General features: G+C 41.5%; 1 protein-coding gene across 2 annotated transcripts in view; it reads left to right on the forward strand.

Annotated features, from left to right (window-relative positions):
- ZDHHC20 (zinc finger DHHC-type palmitoyltransferase 20) overlaps positions 1 to 18,139 on the forward strand; it is a 73,636-nt gene that overhangs the window by 48,311 nt on the left and 7,186 nt on the right. The window contains exons 5-9 of one of the 2 annotated variants that reach the window (XM_034758768.1): positions 1,297 to 1,366; positions 5,557 to 5,589; positions 8,648 to 8,768; positions 14,083 to 14,118; positions 15,895 to 16,027. In XM_034758768.1, coding sequence (XP_034614659.1) covers positions 1,297 to 1,366; positions 5,557 to 5,589; positions 8,648 to 8,768; positions 14,083 to 14,118; positions 15,895 to 16,027 — 393 coding nt within the window. The remainder of the gene's footprint in view (positions 1 to 1,296; positions 1,367 to 5,556; positions 5,590 to 8,647; positions 8,769 to 14,082; positions 14,119 to 15,894; positions 16,028 to 18,139) is intronic. The other variant, XM_034758769.1, reaches the window with a different exon arrangement.

The following is an 18,139-nucleotide window of genomic DNA, read 5'->3' on the forward strand; positions in this document are numbered from 1 at the left end:
TGGAAGGCTGAGTTTTTTATATTCATTTCTATTTAATCCCAATTATTGCTTTGGTCCTCTAAGTATGAACATTTAAGGCTTGAATTTACTTTCACTACAGTGTCAGAATTGAGGCTATGGAAGCTAAAATGCCAGTAAATTCTTCTTCCAACATCAGCTATAACTCTCAGGACAGAGCTGTTTAATCATTATGTTTATGATCATTCAGCTATTTCTGTCTTTACCTTCACTATTTTTAAGTAATACTATTGTAATTTCTCTGAAAATATCACGAGAGACTGTTAAATGACTTTCTCTGATGCCTAAATACAATATAGCTAGATTTCTATAACTGCATTACTACTCTAAAACTAGTGGTGTTATTGATTACTCCCAAGACCTATGGTTCTTTTTAATAGAAGTTACAAATGTTATACCATTTAATATGCAGTGTGGTTGTAGCCATGTCAGTCCCAGGATATTAGAGAGACGAAGGTGGGTGAGGTAATATCTTTTATTGGATCAACTTCTGTTGTGTCTCTTACCAATATAAGTTGGTCCAATAAAAAATATACCTCACTCACCTTGTCTCTCTTATCACTTAATAGTAAGTCATGAGATTTGTTAATGGTTATCTTGAGTAAATTCATTTTGCATTTAAGTGATTCCCAAACTATGGTTTCTGGGCCATTGGTGGTCTGTGGGGCACTTGCTGGTTGTCAGCACAGAGCTGCCTGGTGGTTGTGGCTTTTCTCCTTCTTTATAGCTGCCTCTACAGGTGTGCCATCTTTTTATCAAGAAGAGTCTGGAGGCCTGTTAAAAGCAACTGCTGAGAAGGAGTAGTAGCCAGTCTAACTGCATCTGCTAGATATCACATCAGCAGAAAAGGACAGAAATATGAGCCCCCCTCAAGGACTAGGAGAGGACTAAGGCTTGGGGAGTATGTCAAGAGGCACATGGGGAGAAGAGGACCTGGTGTCTGGGTAGCATATCCAGAGGAGAAGGAAACCAGGTGGCAGGGAAGCATGTGCTGGAGGATCAGGGGAGGGGAGACTGAGGAACAGATTAAATGAAGAGGAAGAGTTGAAAAAGCATTTCTTACAGTAGAAACAGATACTGCTACACTAAATACTTTCATGTTACATTTTTCTGTAAGCAATTGTTGTAGTTGCCACAGCAATCTTATGCGATTCAGAATGGAAGTGGGAGGGGAGATGTCCTTGAAACAGTCTCTTGAACATAGGAAACTTCTGTGTGTATGCAATTTAATTTTACAAAGACCTGTTTAACAGATTGACTTTTAAAATTTGAACATAGCAATCAGATATTGTGATAGATGCCAACTAATCAAGCCTGACCGCTGTCACCACTGTTCTGCATGTGACCTGTAAGTAGCTGTGATGATCTATTGTTTAAATTCTCATCTTGAATACTTGTGCCTTATTTTTATTGCTTGCCAGTGGAACTGCGTAATGGTAGATCTACTATCTCTGTCCCTCTCCCAGCCCACAGAGCCTGGGCTTCATGTAAGACGTGCAAATCTCTGCCTTTCCCTCTGCTGGAACTGCATCTGTTCTTCTGCATATGGGGCCCTCTGTACCATGGAGAATGGGGCAGGATTTGTCCTAAATGTGCTTCTAGCTTTGTAAAATGTGTTCAGTCTGAAGGATCAGTACTGGAGAGTGAAGTGGGTCTGGACTGTGATACATATGCCAACAGAAACTTCTGTGCATGGAACCTACCTTGCTTCCCTAGCTGTCAGGCACAAGCATGCTGTGGTAGTAACAACTTTGTTTCGGGAGAGCTACAGTAGCATTACAGGTCTTCATAACTTCAGAGGTATTAGTGTTATCCACCAAGCACATTCTGCTCCACCTGCAAAATCTGTTCTTACAAGCCACTTAAGACTGGGAAATAAATTAATAGATTTCAGTGACTGAGCTTGGGTAGATCTATTTAATTAAGAAATGTGATGAATGCATGTGTCTGTCTGGAATTACTACCCTTTGGCCATGCTATTCTAAAGTTGGGAGAAAATGGAATATAGACCATTGGAACTATCGATTATATATTTTTCCATCTTCCTCCTCTCTATCCCAAAGTTATTTTTCTATCAAGCATTTTGATCAGATTGATTAAGTTGAATGCCAGGTTACCATATTTCCCATACTATCCACAGTAGCTGTAAGGCATGCTGGTTATTAAAATCAATTCTGCATGTTGAATTTTTGCTCCTCAAATGATAATGCTGAATCATAGAATATCAGGGTTAGAAGGGAGCTCAGGAGGTCATCTAGTCCAACCCATTGCTCAAAGCAGGACCAGTTCCCAGCTAAATCATACCAGCCAGGGCTGTGTCAAGCCTGACCTTAAAAACCTCTCTAAGGAAGGAGATTCCACCACCTCCCTACGTAATCCATTCCAGTGCTTCACCACCCTCCTAGTGAAATAGTTTTTCCTAATATCCAACCTAAATCTCACCCGCTGCAACTTGAGACCATTACTCCTTGTTCTGTCATCTGGTACCACTGAGAACAGTCTAGATCCATCCTCTTTGGAACCCCCTTTCAGGTAGTTAAAAGCAGCTATCAAATCCCACCTCATTCTTCTCTTCTGCAGACTAAACATTCCCAGTTCCCTCAGCCTCTCCTCATAAGTCATGTGTTCCAGCCCCCTATTCATTTTTGTTGCCCTCCGCTAGACTCTTTCCAATTTTTCCACATCCTCCTTGTAGCGTGGGGCCCAAAACTGGGCACAGTACTCCAGATGAGGCCTCACCAATGTCGAATAGAGGGGAACGATCAAGTCCCTCAATCTGCTGGCAATGCCCCTACTTATACAGCCCAAAATGCCATTAGCCTTCTTGGCAACAAGGGCACACTGTTGACTCGTATCCAGCTTCTCGTCCACTGTGACCCCTGGGTCCTTTTCTGCAGAACTGCTGCCTAGCCATTTGGTCCCTAGTCTGTAGCAGTGCATAGGATTCTTCCGTCCTAAGTGCAGGACTCTGCACTTGTCCTTGTTGAATCTCATCAGGTTTCTTTTGGCCCAATCCTCTAATTTGTCTAGGTCCCTCTGTATCCTATCCCTACCCTCCAGCGTATCTACCACTCCTCCCAGTTAATGTAGTCTGCAAACTTGCTGAGAATGCAGTCAACACCATCCTCCAGATCATTAATGAAGATATTGAACAAAACTGACCCTTGGGGCACTCCGCTTGATACCGGCTGCCAACTAGACATGGAGCCATTGAGCACTACTCACTGAGCCCGACGATATAGCCAGCTCTCTATCCATCTTGTAGTCCATATGTCTTTAACTTGCCGGCAAGAATACTGTGGGAGACCATATCAAAAGCTTTGCTAAAGTCAGGGAATAACACATCCACTGCCTTCCCCTCATCCACAGACCCAGTTATCTCCTCATAGAAGGCAATTAGGTTAGTCAGGCATGACTTGCCCTTGGTGAATCCATGCTGACTGTTCCTGATCACTTTCCTCTCCTCTAAGTGCTTCAGAATTGATTCCTTGAGGACCTGCTCCATGATTTTTCCAGGGATTGATGTGAGGCTGTCTGGCCTGGAGTTCCTCAGATCCTCCTCCTTCCCTTTTTTAAAGATGGGCACTTCATTAGCCTTTTTCTAGTCATCCGGGACCTCCCCAGATTGCCATGAGTTTTCAAAGATATTGGCCAATGGCTCTGCAATCACATCCGCTAACTCCTTTAGCACCCTCGGATGCAGAGCATCTGGCCCCATGGACTTGTGCTCATCCAGCTTTCCTAAATAGTCCTGAACCACTTCTTTCTCCACAGAAGGCTGGTCACCTCCTCCCCATGCTGTGCTGCCCAGTGCAGCAGTCTGGGAGCTGACCTTGTTTGTGAAGACAGAGACAAAAAAAGCATTGAGTACATTAGCTTTTTCCACATCCTCTGTCATTAGGTTGCCTCCTTCATTCAGTAAGGGGCCCACACTTTCCTTGACTTTCTTCTTGTTGCTAACATACCTGAAGAAACCCTTCTTGTTACTCTTAACATCTATTTCTAGCTGCAACTCCAAATGTGATTTGGCCTTCCTGATTTCACTCCTGCATGCCTGAGCAATATTTTTATACTCCTCCCTGGTCATTTGTCTAATCTTCCACTTCTTGTAAACTTCTTTTTTGTGTTTAAGATCAGCAAGGATTTCACTGTTAAGCCAAGCTGGTCGCCTGCCATATTTACTATTCTTTCTACACATCGGGATGGTTTGTTCCTGCAACCTCAACAAGGATTCTTTAAAATACAGCCAGCTCTCCTGGACTCCTTTGCCCCTAATGTTATTCTCCCAGAGGATCCTGCCCATCAGTTCCCTGAGGGAGTCACTCTGCTTTTCTGAAGTCCAGGGTCCGTATTTTGCTGCTCTCCTTTCTTCCTTGTGTCAGGATCCTGAACTCGACCATCTCATGGTCACTACCTCCCTGGTTCCCATCCACTTTTGCTTCCCCTACTCATTCTTTCTGGTTGTGAACAGCAGGTCAAGAAGAGCTCTGCCCCTAATTGGTTGCTTCAGCACTTGCACCAGGAAATTGTCCCCTACACTTTCCAAAAACTTCCTGGATTGTCTGTGCACTGCTGTATTGGTCTCCCCGCAGATATCAGAGTGATTAAAGTCTCCCATGAGAACCAGGGCCTGTGATCTAGTAACTTCTGTTAGTTGCCTGAAGAAAGCCTCGTCCACCTCATCCCCCTGGTCTGGTGGTCTATAGCAGCCTCCAACCACGACATCACCCTTGTTGCTCACACTTCTAAACTTAATCCAGAGACTCTCAGGTTTTTCTGCAGTTTCATACTGGAGCTCCGAGCAGTCATGCTGCTCTTTTACATACAATGCAACTCCCCCACCTTTTCTGCCCTGCCAGTCCTTCCTGAACAGTTTATATCCCTCCATGACAGTACTCCAGTCATGTGATTTATTCCACCAAGTCTCTGTTATTCCAGTCACATCAAAGTTCCTTGACTGTGCCAGGACTTCCAGTTCTCCCTGCTTGTTTCCCAGGCTTCTTGAATTTGTGTATAAGCACTTAAGATAACTCGCTGATTGTCCCGCTTTCTCAGTCTGAGACAGGAGTCCTCCCCTCTTATGCTGTCCTGCTTCCTCCCCGTATCCCATTTCCCACTTACCTCAAGGCTTTGGTCTCCTTCCCCCAGCGAACCTAGTTTAAAGCCCTCCTCACTAGGTTAGCTTGCGAAGATGCTCTTCCCTCTCTTCATTAGATGGAGTTGGTGTACAGTGAAAACAGCACCTTATGGTCTATGGAGACAGAGAGTGCCGTATGCAGTTCAATAATATCCCTTCTTTCTGATTAATGGGCTTTTTTGAGTACTATCTTCTACTTCTCCTGGGCAGAAGGTCTGACAGCTATAATATGGGCCCTTTGCCTGAAGGGGTGGGGTTGAAAAGTAGAAGTAATGGGTATTTAAAAAGTTGTTTCACAGCTTTAGGAAGTTTGAGACCAAATATTTGAATTAGAAAGTAAATGTATTTTGTACTTTTAATTTTTATTTTAATTAATTGGAAATGGACTTTTTCTTTTTCAGATGTGTACTAAAAATGGACCATCATTGTCCTTGGTATGTTTTTTTTTTTTTTTTTTAAATGAATATAAATAATATTGAAACAATTGATCAAATTCTTCACTCTCGTATACCAAAGTAAACATGTAATTACTCCATTGATTTTTAATGGAATTTCTCCAAATTCAGACATATATAAATGAGAGCAGCATATTTCCTAATGCTTATTGCAATGTATATTGCAAGCCAGAATTGTAGGTCTAAGAAACCTAAATATGCACTTATATATAGATTCACAGCAGAACTGATCAGGTTAAAAGAAATGAGAGAGGCTGAAATGCTGCTTTATTGTGTTTAATTCGATACTGTATGTGCCAAGAGATAAGAATCTATTTTGCTAAATTGTGAAAATCAACTTCTTAAATGAATGTCAAGTATCAGAGGGGTAGCCGTGTTAGTCTGGATCTGTAAAAGCAGCAAAGAGTCCTGTGGCACCTTATAGACTAACAGATGTATAGGAGCATGAGCTTTTGTGGGTGAATACCCACTTTTTAAATGAATTCACTCCCAGATATCAAGTTGATCAGCTCACTAACAGGTACAGTAACTCCTCACTTAACATTGTCCCGGTTAATGTTATTTCGTTGTTACGTCGCTAATCTATTAGAGAACATGCTCGTTTAAAGTTGTGCAATGCTCCCTTCTAACGTTGTTTGGCAGCCGCCTGCTTTGTCCACTGCTTGCAGGAAAAGTAGCCTGTTGCAGCTAGCTGGTGGGGGCTTGGAACCAGAGTGGGCCGGCAGCCCCCCTATCAGCTCCCCTAAGTACCCTGTGCTGCAGCCGCCCAGCAGATTATCAACTACAGTAACTCCTCACTTAATGTTGTAGTTATGTTCCTGAAAAATGCAACTTTAAGCGAAATGATGTTAAACGAATCCAAGTTCCCCATAAGAATTAATGTAAATGAGGGGGTTAGGTTCCAGGGAAATTTTTTTCACCAGACAAAAGACACACACACACACACACACACACACACACACACACACACACACACACACGAACGATTTAATACTGTACACAGTGATGATGATTGTGAAGCTTGGTTGAGGTGGAGGAGTCAGAGGGTGGGATATTTCCCTTACTGCTAAATGATGAACTAGCAATTAGCTGATCCCTCATGGGTTAACTCTCTCACTCTGCAAGGCAGCAGGAATGGAGGGAGATATGCGCATTTCCCTTAAGTACACTGCCTTGTTAATTAGATCAGCTTGCTGAGACTGCAGCTGCTGCAAGCTCCCTCCGTCCTGAGCCGTGCTCTATGGAAGATGGCGTAAGCAGGGAGCAGGGGGGAGGGGGACACCCTGACATTAGCCTCCCTCTTCCTTCCCTCCCCCCCGGCACAGCAAGCAGGAGTCTCGGGGAGCAGCTCCAAGGCAGAGGGCATGAACAGCACATAGCAGTGGGGGGGAGGGACACAGCTGAACTTCAGGTAGCTGCTGCACAGGGAACTTAGGGGAGCAGGGAGCTGATTAGGGGGGCTGCCGGTCCACCCTGGTTCCAAGCCCCCACCAGCTAGCTGCAAGGGGCTGCTCTTCCTGCAAGCAGTAGACAAAGCAGGCGGCTGCCAAACGACGTTAGAAGGGAGCATTACATAACTTTAAATGAGCATGTTCCCTAATTGATCAGCAACGTAACAACGAAACAATGTTAACTGGGACGACTTTAAGTGAGGAGTTACTGTATCAGGTAGTTCAAGTGTCCCTCCCCCAACTGCTGTGTGCTGCTCCTGCCCTCTGCCTTGGAGCTGCTCCCGGGAGCCTCCTGCTTGCTGTGGAGGGGAAGTGGGGTGCTGATGTCAGGGTGTCCCCCTCTCCTGCCCCCTGCTCGTGTACCCCAACTCCACAGAGCAGAGGGGGGACACGATGGCTCAGGAGGAAGGGAGTTTGCTGATCTACTTAAAAAGGCAGTGTACTTAGAGTGGGGTCAGTGTACTTAAAGGGGCAATATATGTGTGTGTGTGTGTGTGTGTGTGTGTCTCTCACACACACACACACACACACACACACACACACGTCTGTCTCGCATGCATGCACCCTCTGGCACTTTGGAAAGTGGAGGGAGTGGTGCGCTCTAGTGTACAGAGTGGGTTCATCATCATGTTCAGTTTCCGCAGGGAATGTTTGCATCCACTGCCATGCGACTATTGTGTCTCCTCCCTCTATTTGTGCTGCATTGTAGAGTGTGAGGCTACGTTAACAACAATGTGTTAACACTTGAGAGGTCAGCTGAGTGCTAGTTCATCATTTAGCAGCAAGGCATTCCCTGGGAAATATCCCAGCCTCTGACTCCATCACCTCAACCAAGCTTCACAATCATCATTGCTGTGTACAGTATTAAATTGTTTAAAATGTAGTGTGTGTGTGTGTGTTTTGTCTGGCGAAAAAAATTTCCCTGGAATCTAACCCCCCTATTTACATTAATTCTTATGGGGAAATTGGATTTGTTTAACATCGTTTCGCTTAAACTCACATTTTTTCAGGAACATAACTACAACGTTAAGCAAGGAGTTACTGTATTGCTATATATATATTTTTTTTCCATGCAGGATTCATTTCAGGGTGTAGAATTGCAACCTGGACATGTAGACCCTATTGAATATCATGCAGTTTTTATTCCCCTACACATGACGTGCCATCCCAGCAGATATTGCTAGTTGTGGTAAACATTAATAGATGTTCTCGGGCCTAACATGACACCCATTGAAGTCAATGGAAAGGCCCCCAGTGGCTCAAGGTCTCTGATGTCTGGCAAGACTTCATATTTTTATATAAGAAATCTGGCCAGAAATGGTGCTGGTCATCAGGCTGCTCTTTGTTCAGCAAAATTATTTCAGTGGCAGGAGTGATGGGAGGAGCCCAGATCACCTGACTTAAGGGTATATTCTTGAAAAAGGGGATTTTAAAATGTTAAATCTTAACTTCTTCATTGATGGAACGTTGTCCCAATTGACAGACTGCTGAAATCATGCACATACAATGGTGCCCCACAAAAACAGTTTGATTAATCTTTATACCATAGTGATCTCTCTCTCTCTCTCTCTCTCTTTCTCTTTTAGGGTGAATAACTGTGTGGGATTTTCTAACTACAAATTCTTCCTCCTGTTTTTATTATACTCCTTATTGTACTGTCTGTTTGTTGCCGCTACAGTCTTGCAGTACTTCATAAAGTTTTGGACAGTAAGTTTTGCTTTTTGTTAAATTAGCATGCATTACTGAAATCTACATCAGCGCATCATGTCATCCATTTTTGTCTGTTTTGTGGATCAGTACCATCAACGGCAGCATCACTTGAGGTGACTGAAGCAAGAGAACCTTCCGAAATTAAATGAATTAAGTTCTACATTGAGTAGAGCTGGACAAATACTGTGGGAGAGTAGAGAGGGTGGAAATTCAAAAACAATAAAATGCAACTTCTCTGATGCCCAAAATTGAATAGCACAGCTCAATTTTTCAAATGTGTGTGTTGGATACTTACAGAGAGCTGCTTATAACCCAAGCAACAGAGTAAAACAAATGATGGAAAATATTGTCAGATTTGAATAACAAATTCAAGGAAATAGAAATCTACTTGTGGATATTCTGTGAGCAGAAGAGACAGCTAAATGTGCCTATTCATTATGAATTTGTTTGGTTTTAATACTGAGTGCTTATAATGGCAAATTTCAATTTGAGGTTAGTAGCGTTTACTGACCACACATGGGCATCATAAGAAGTTATGCAAAGTATGTGCAATGTTAATACTGTTTACTTTCACTGCAACTGTTTTCAGTGTTCAAGTGGAGAATATGCACATACTCTATTACACAAATTCATTTGAATAGAGCTTTGTCAGTGGAAGCATCCTTATACATTATATTTTATACCAATTCTCTTCCAGAGAGAAGTGCACATTCCAGACTCAATAGAGTATCTTCTATTTCATTCCCTCTCCTAATATTAAAGCCTTGCATTGTGCCTACTGTCCTTCCTGATACATAGGACTAGATGTAGTTACTTTCAGAATTCAGCTAATGCTACTGAAAAATAATTGATTGGAAGAATTGTCATCAGTGAAAGGCTCTTCTTCACAACTTTTAAAACTTGTGACTGCCTCTTAGACACATGTTGCCATCTGTGCTGCTGTGCAAAACAGTAATTATCCTCAGAGCTGTAAGGATGACAGTTTTTGGAGCCTAAAGATGTAGCTATATCAGGGATCTCTTTCTTTGTATAAGACTACACGATACGTTCGGAGTAGCTACACTTGAAACAGTTGTTCTTTTAATGTCTAAGAAAGACAAATGGTATAAATGGTGTTAGCAGTCATCCAGGCTGTACGCCCAATTCTACGAAGTGCTACCTTTCAGTATAATATATCAATTTTACATTGTGGCCCATCAGTGTAGAGCCAAAGAACTCAGTGGGAACTGAGTGTCAGTGCTTTGCAGGATCAGGCTCTATGATTGTATTCAATCAGATATGTTACTAATTTCCTCATTAAAACATTGCCCTTGGCAAATTTCTCAAAACTAAATGGTCTAACTCTAATGTTCAATCTTATTGAATATACACTATTGAATCTTTAATTTGTTTGTGAACATGGCTCAATGTGGATGTGGCCCTCTGTATTTTACAGATCAGTGGGGGAGCAGACATGCAGGAAAGAGGACTGATTTGCTTTGTCACCTCACTTCATAAGTCTTATTACAGTGGAAGTCTTGTGTCTGGACATTTGGCCATAATGAGCATTATTTAAATACCACCTATTTACAGAAAATCTCTTCCAAAGCCCATCAGACACAATAGTGGAGAGGACTTCTCTGAGTGGAGAGAGGAAACTTAAGAGCTTCTTATGTAATCATTAGACTTCAATATTCCCTGCAAGCATGTGTCGTTTCTGATAACTGACTGTTTACAAAAAAAAAAAAGTGGTCTTATCTTACTCAGCAGTACTGCTTCATTTGTATATTCAATTATATCTGTTTGCTTTAGTGATTAAAACAGGTATGTGATGCTTCTTATGTCTGGTAGCACTGCAGAGCCAACATACTTAGAAAGATTGAGCAGGATTCAGTGCATCAACAACAGAACATTTTTTATTATGAGTGTGGGTCTAATTTGGCATGCAGAACTTTGATATTCAAGAGTGGAAAGAACCCATCTTGACAAATTTCAAAATGAGGTTGCTGGACTTGCGTAGGAAAAACATCTTTTAATTGTAAACTTTCACACACTTGTTATTGAAATCATTGAGAGACAAAATCCTGAATTCTTTCAATGCCTTTCTTACAATCACTTTTCAAAGTAAAACTATACTTTATACCTATATTCAAGCCACTTATACACTACTGCAATTAATATACCTAAAATAAATTATAATGAGACTAAAATAGTTGACCATTTTAATAAGACTTCTGTAGAGCAGTGGTGGCACCTTCATTAGCATGGCTTACAAAATTCACTTGCGTGTGGTGTGTAGGAAGCTTTTCTAGATGAATGCCATCAACTTCTGCAGAATCTAAGACTTTATTGCTATGTGTGATTTGTTTTCTTTAAAATATTCTAGTCTCAGTAGTTGTAAAGAAAGCCTTCCAGATATGAACCAGGTATAACTGATGTGTTGCTGTCTGAAGACTGTTAGCTTCATTTCCTCTGTAGCTGCTCGTAACTTATTCGCAAAGCAAAGTGAAAATTGATCAGGCTTGTTAGTTTTCACTGTTCCTGTTGGGGACCTTTGAAACAGCACTGACCCAACATGGACAAGTTTCAGATGAAATTTACTCTGCTGCAGCTTGGGAAAGCTCTGAGCAAAGGCAGAAGATGGATTCAAAAACAAAGCCTGGTACAGGGGTTCTTAGATTTTAAAGTGATGAGACCATATATAGGTACATAGCTAGGATAAGTGCAACAGCACCACCCTTGCAACAGCCAGTAGGCTCTGAGGCTGAAGTGGGGGAACAGAGCTATTTTTTTCTTCCAACAGCCAGTGGGGAATGGAAACTTCATACTTACCAAGCATACATTATCTGGACACTACAAAAATGGAGCCCTCGAGCAGATCTAGGGACAACATTGTAGTAGAAATCCCAAATCTCCTTTTGCAACAGCTGCAGGCAGGGAGAGGAAGGCTGTGGGAGGAGTTTAGATTCTCACATGGACATTGCTACTAGCCAATAGGGCTCTTTATTTTAGTTGAGACCTCAGGCTATTAGATGTTTAGAAAATCCCTATAAATGAGAGTGCCTGTGTGGAATGAGGGCAGTATGAGGAGAACAATGAGATAAGAAAATATTCTGTGGGGAAGATGAATAGAAGTAACAGGAGAGGAAGAGTTTGAAACAACTTTTTTTTTTCCTTTAAATCCACTTGGCTATTTTGTTACACGAACAATCAAAAAATATCTTTACCAAAATGAGTTCTGCCCATGTTAAGTAAACAATTTCTAAAGTTCAGAACAACAGCAGCAATTTAACCACAGTATTGACCAGGTCCTGATCAAATTTTATTTCAAAAACTAAATGTTTTGCTTTGAGAAAATACTGTTCTCCAAGAATTACTTTGTCTGTTTTACAGAAATATAATTCCAAAATAGCCAAGTGGATTTTTTTAAATTGTTTTAAAAAAAAAATTTTTTTTCAAACTGAAGATGTGTGCCATGTTTCAGGAAAGTTGTATTAGAATTGCTATCAACCCTTGAAAATGTGTCTGTTTTTTTTTTTACAGTGAAAAAAACTGACATTCCTTGAAGTTCTAGTACTTTTACAGTTTTGAGAATTTTTCTCTTATCACTTAGCCTGCAAACTCTGTTGACAGAGCCTTGGCTATCCTGCCTCCTTGGAATAAAAAGCACCTCTGTAACTTTCTTGTTTACTCTGTGGATCTGTATTTCTTAATCTTCAAGCTGTGTCCCCCAGAAAGAGGGCCACCTATCTTGGGTTGGAAAGGGGTTTGGCTACCCCAGCGTGGAGGTCAGCAGAGAGAAGAAATTAATCTCCTCCGCTGACCCTGATGTCAAGAGGTCAAAACATGGCTGGGTCTCTTGAAGAAAAGAGAGAGAGAATGGCAGCCTTAAGAAATGGAAATCATCAGTAACTAAATGTTCCTACGTAAGGATGTTGCGAGGTCAAGGAGCCTAGCCTTGATGTGTTGGTGGAGAGAGCAGTTGTACCTTGCTTTCTTAGGCCTTGGCTGCACTGGCAATTCACAGTGCTGCACTTGCTGCGCTCAGAGGTGTGAAAAAACACCCCCCCCGAGCGCAGCGAGCGCAGCGCTGTAAAGCGCCAGTGTAATAAGCGCCTGCAGTGCTGCACGCTATTCTCCTCGGAGAGGTGGAATACTTGTAGCGCTGCAAGAGAGCTCTCGCAGCTCTGGCAGCGCGACTACACTTGCGCTTCACAGCGCTGCTGCAGCAGCGCTGTGAATCCGCAAGTGTAGCCAAGGCTTTAGGCCTTGTCTAGAGTTGGATGTAAGATGTGATGTTAATTAACACGTTTTAAAAGTCTTGTGTGGACAAGGGACACTGCCTTTAGCATGTGCTAAACTGTTCAAGTTAAAGCTTAGGCTTTTGTTTGGTCAGCTTTTCATATGTTTAAAGCAGTCAGTTTTGCCCACGCTAGACTTTTAAAGTGTTGGCTAACGTGTGCAAACATCACACTTGAAGTCTGAGTTTAGAGAGGGCTTTATTGTTGCAGAAGGGGAAGCCTAGAGTTTTTCAGTTAACTGGTGGGAGGCATCCCAGATCAGTGTATAAGAGCCTTTTGCCTTCACGCAACAGGACACTGCTGGAGAGGGAACATTATCACATGTGTATTTGTATGGGCAGTTTTTATTTTTTTAGCTATGACTGACTACAGAAAACGAGAGAGAAACCATTTTATTCTGCCTCATTTAGAGCCCATTCCTAAATGTTTTACTTCCCCAGCACAACTGAAAAACAAACATCATGTCTGAGTGGAAAATTTTCTCCTCTTCATATTTACAACCCCCTGACTGACCACTCCAACCTGTGGTAATGAGTATATTGGAAATGCAGACAGATGTGTAATCACTAAACTGTACAGCATTTGTTTTGCACCTCTAAGGTATGCTGAGCTTGAGTTATTTTCCTGACCCCCGAATATTCTGTTCATAGTCAATGTTTTTTAAACCTCAGTTACAAAATTAAAAGACAGTTAGATGAAAACTACTAATGGAGAGAGCACCTGATGCAACTGTATTGGGAAAGCTGAGGAAACATGTTGAACGCGCCCCATACATGGTATAAATGTTACCAGTTACACACACCAACAGAGCACTTTAGGCTTTCAAAAAAGAGTTGGCAATCTGCTCCTGTGCACTTTGCTCCCATTTTCTTTGAATGAAAGATAAGACTTCTAATGGGCATTGGAACGCTGCATGTTTTAGAACACATGTGCACACTAACCATTGCTTTCCGAACAAAGCCTGTGCTGTTTTCAAACATTTGTCTTGAAGTAATACTGGTATATAATAAATTGTCTTTGTTTGCGCAAAGCTTTGCCGCAGGAAATCTGCAGAGAATTGTCCAAAGGTAAAATCCTGTGTTGACGTGATTAATATAGAAATTGTTCCTACTGTGCTTTTTCTAGTCCATTCATTTGTGATAGTTGTTTACCTTGTTACCTAATTGGAAAAAACCTGTAATCCTTTCTCTGTATAGGACAGGTGGTATAGAGTGTTTGTGTGTTTGATTTAATTGAAATGTATGACAGATAACCTAGAAAAGAAATCAACATCAGATAAGTGTGTGTTGAATGGTCTAATGGAAAATTAAATGGCAATAAGGCCAACTACACCTCTGAATAAAAATAGATACTCTAATTTCTGAATGCTGTTAAAGGTCAACTTCTTAAAAGTATTGAGTTTTTGAGCGTATGTAATTAAACCATTTATTGTTTAAAAAACTCATTGGCCTATTGCAAAAGTATACAGCAAAGCCTAAAAATAGATAGGGAAGAAAGTGAATGCCTAATATTTTTTTTTTTTTTTTAAATCATGTTTTGTACGTGACATACTGAAGTTGTAGTTCAAGAAAAGTTGATCTACATAAAAACGTAATCTCCATAATTTTGCCATGAGCACGGGCCTGTCGTGGTTTGCTGTGTAAGTGCTGGCTGTGTTTTAAGCTGGTCTAACTCAAGCAACTCGGCCTAGATCAACCAAGGGGACTTAGCCCTGCTGCCTAAACTAGCCAGTAGGGATTGGAGGAAAGGGGTGGGTCTTAGGCAGCTCTCTCATTTTGACATTCTTGGCCATGAACCTCATAGATTCCAAGGTCAGAAAAGACTGTTGTAATCATCTAGTCTGACCACCTGTATAACACAGGCCATAGAACTTCCCCCAAATCATTCATTTTGAACTAGAAATCATTCCTTTAAACCTCCCAGGTGAATGCCCTGACCACTGGCCTACTGGGGGGAGCCACGGGCATTAGCAAATCCTCCTCCTCTGTTTTGTACAGGGCCCAATCCAGTAAGTGTGCTCTTAGGTGACCTTTGAGAACAGCCAGGATGTGGGCGCTGTAGGCAACCTAGGAGTTGGAATGCCCAGTTTGAAGATCCCGCTGGGTCTTAGGCATTGAGCAACTCAGGACTTGCACAACTTTGCACATGCCCACTGGCAGAAATGTAGGCACCTAGGGAATTTAAGCACTTTCATGGTTAAGCGGCAGCTGAGCAAAGAGTTTGAGGATCTAAACTTTGGATTTAGGCACCTAAATCCCTTTGTGGATTTAGCCCCTAATGTTTCCAACATTAAAAAATATTTTAGACAAGACATTGTGTAACTAGTCCAGTTCCTCTCGGCTTTCGCTGCCAGTTCAGGGGCATGTTAACAGGGACACTATCAACTTAAAATCAAATCAGTTTTTAAATTAAAAGTAGTTTAAGCACCTTCCCTGAGTCCATCTGTTGAAGCTTGTGGTTTCACAGTCCAAATTTTCCTGTTTCTAAAAACAATTTTCTCTCCCCTGTTGCTGTATGGAAGACCCACCCTAACATGAAAGAGATTATACCAAAAGTGCTGTCAAATGTACATAGAAAATACTGCTTGCTTCCAGTTATGTTGGTGTTTACAAGGAACAGTAGGTAAAATTCAGACCGAATGGGGTTACTATCAGGCTAATCACTGTGCTCCACTGCTCTGAACCGCTTCAGATAATATGGAATATTAGTGATGCAGCATATTATGCAAAGTGAAGGGAAAAAAAGCTTCAGGGGGGAATAAGTGTAGAGTAGGACGTTTACTGAGGATGCTGGATTATTTGCTAAAAAGGGTTAATATTAATCTTCATTTTTTTTCTCCCCAGAATGATCTGCCAGACTCGCATGCAAAATTCCATGTACTTTTCCTTTTCTTTGTGGCTGCCATGTTCTTCATCAGCATACTGTCACTTTTCAGCTACCACTGCTGGCTAGTCAGCAAAAACAGATCAACAATAGGTCAGTTAATTGGAATATGTAGTTGCCTTTTGGCCAGAAAACTGATACTGATGTGAGCGTGAGTTCTGCAGGAAGTGGCATAATGTTTAAGGGAAATTCTAAAATCCTGCAGAGAGTGGAACATTTTCAGTGGAAGTAATTTAATTGAAAGGTTCTGTTGTGAGATAACTGAGTGTAAAGAGTTATCTGTCTGGAACCAAAGGTATGGGTGCACGATGGATTTCAGTTATTTGTTTTATCTTTTTGTTGTATTTTTGTATGGTGCCTAGCATAATAGGTCCCTAATCCCGCGTTGGAACCCATAGGCATTACCACAGTACAAATCATTTGTATTACAGTAGCACCCCACGGCTCCAACCAAGATCATGGCACCATTGTGCTAGGTGCTATATGTAGATGTAGAAAGACACAATCCATGCCCCAGAAATGTTATGAGGTATAGAGGGAATAAAAGAGGGGAACTTGCTACTAGAAAACTTTTTATAAAACACTCAAAGTAATACAGAAAAATTGAAATACTGACAAATATTTCCTGACTAACATAAGAACATAAGAGAGGCTGTACCGGGTCAGACCAAAGGTCCATCTAGCCCAGTATCCTGTCTACTGACAGTGGCCAATGCCAGGTGCCCCAGAGGGAGTGGACCAATAGGCAACGATCAAGTGATTTCTCTCCTGCCATCCATCTCCATCCTCTGACAAACAGAGGCTAGGGACACCATTCCTTACCCATCCTGGCTAATAGCCATTAATGGACTTAACCACCATGAATTTATCCAGTTCTCTTTTAAACGCTGTTATAGTCCTAGCCTTCACAACCTCCTCAGGTAAGGAGTTCCACAAGTTGACTGTGTGCTGCGTGAAGAACAACTTCCTTGTATTTGTTTTAAACCTGCTGACTATTAATTTCATTTGGTGACCCCTAGTTCTTGTATTATGGGGATAAGTAAATAACTTTTCCTTATCCACTTTCTCCACATCACTCATGATTTTATATACCTGTATCATATCCCCCCTTAGTCTCCTCTTTTCCAAGCTGAAGAGTCCTAGTCTCTTTAATCTCTCCTCATATGGGACCCATTCCAAACCCCTAATAATTTTAGTTGCCCTTTTCTGAACCTTTTCTAGTGCCAGTATATCTTTTTTTAGATGAGGAGACCACATCTGTACGCAGTATTCAAGATGTGGGCGTACCATTGATTTATATAAGGGCAATAATATATTCTCAGTCTTATTCTCTATCCCCTTTTGAATGATCCCTAACACTGTTTGCTTTTTTGACCGCCTCTGCACACTGTGCGGACATCTTCAGAGAACTATCCACGATGACTCCAAGATCTTTTTCCTGACTTGTAGCTAAATTAGCCCCCATCATATTGTATGTATAGTTAGGGTTATTTTTTCCAGTGTGCATTACTTTATATTTATCCACATTAAATTTCATTTGCCATTTTGTTGCCCAATCACTTAGTTTTGTGAGCTCTTTTTGAAGTTCATCACAGTCTGCTTTGATCTTAACTATCTTGAGCAGTTTAGTATCATCTGCAAACTTTGCCACCTCACTGTTTACTCCTTTCTCCAGATCATTTATAAATAAGTTGAATAGGATTGGTCCATAATGATGCTTCCCTTGCCTGCTGTAAACTGAGTCTTGCTGGTCAGTACAATGGGTATTTTTTCTACCGTGTGTTCAGGTTAAAGCACTTGGATAACATTTTCAAAAGTGCCTACGTGACTGTAGCCCAAGTCCTATTGATTTTTTTTTTTTTTTTGTGATTTTTTCCCCCCCCCCTCAGATTTTTCATCAATCAGATCATTTACTCAGCTCTAGTTGCAGCCTTTCCTTCTGATTGTGGTCTTTGCTTCTGTTAGACAGACCTTCTCACATCAAGATTAGATTATTGCAATGCGCTGTACATGAGGCTATACTTTAAAACTATTTGAAGATTGAAGCTGGTACAGAATGCAGCAACTCCCTTATCAAACAGTATCTCACTGGGAGTATGCAACACTGGTGCTCCAAGATCGGCACTGACTGCCTAGTGGTTAATTTATTTGTAGATTTGTATTAATGCGGCAGGGTAGTTGTTATAAGCCTAATTATAGTCGGGG

This window comes from Trachemys scripta, chromosome 1, assembly GCF_013100865.1.
Source record: "Trachemys scripta elegans isolate TJP31775 chromosome 1, CAS_Tse_1.0, whole genome shotgun sequence".
Lineage (NCBI taxonomy): Eukaryota > Metazoa > Chordata > Testudines > Emydidae > Trachemys > Trachemys scripta.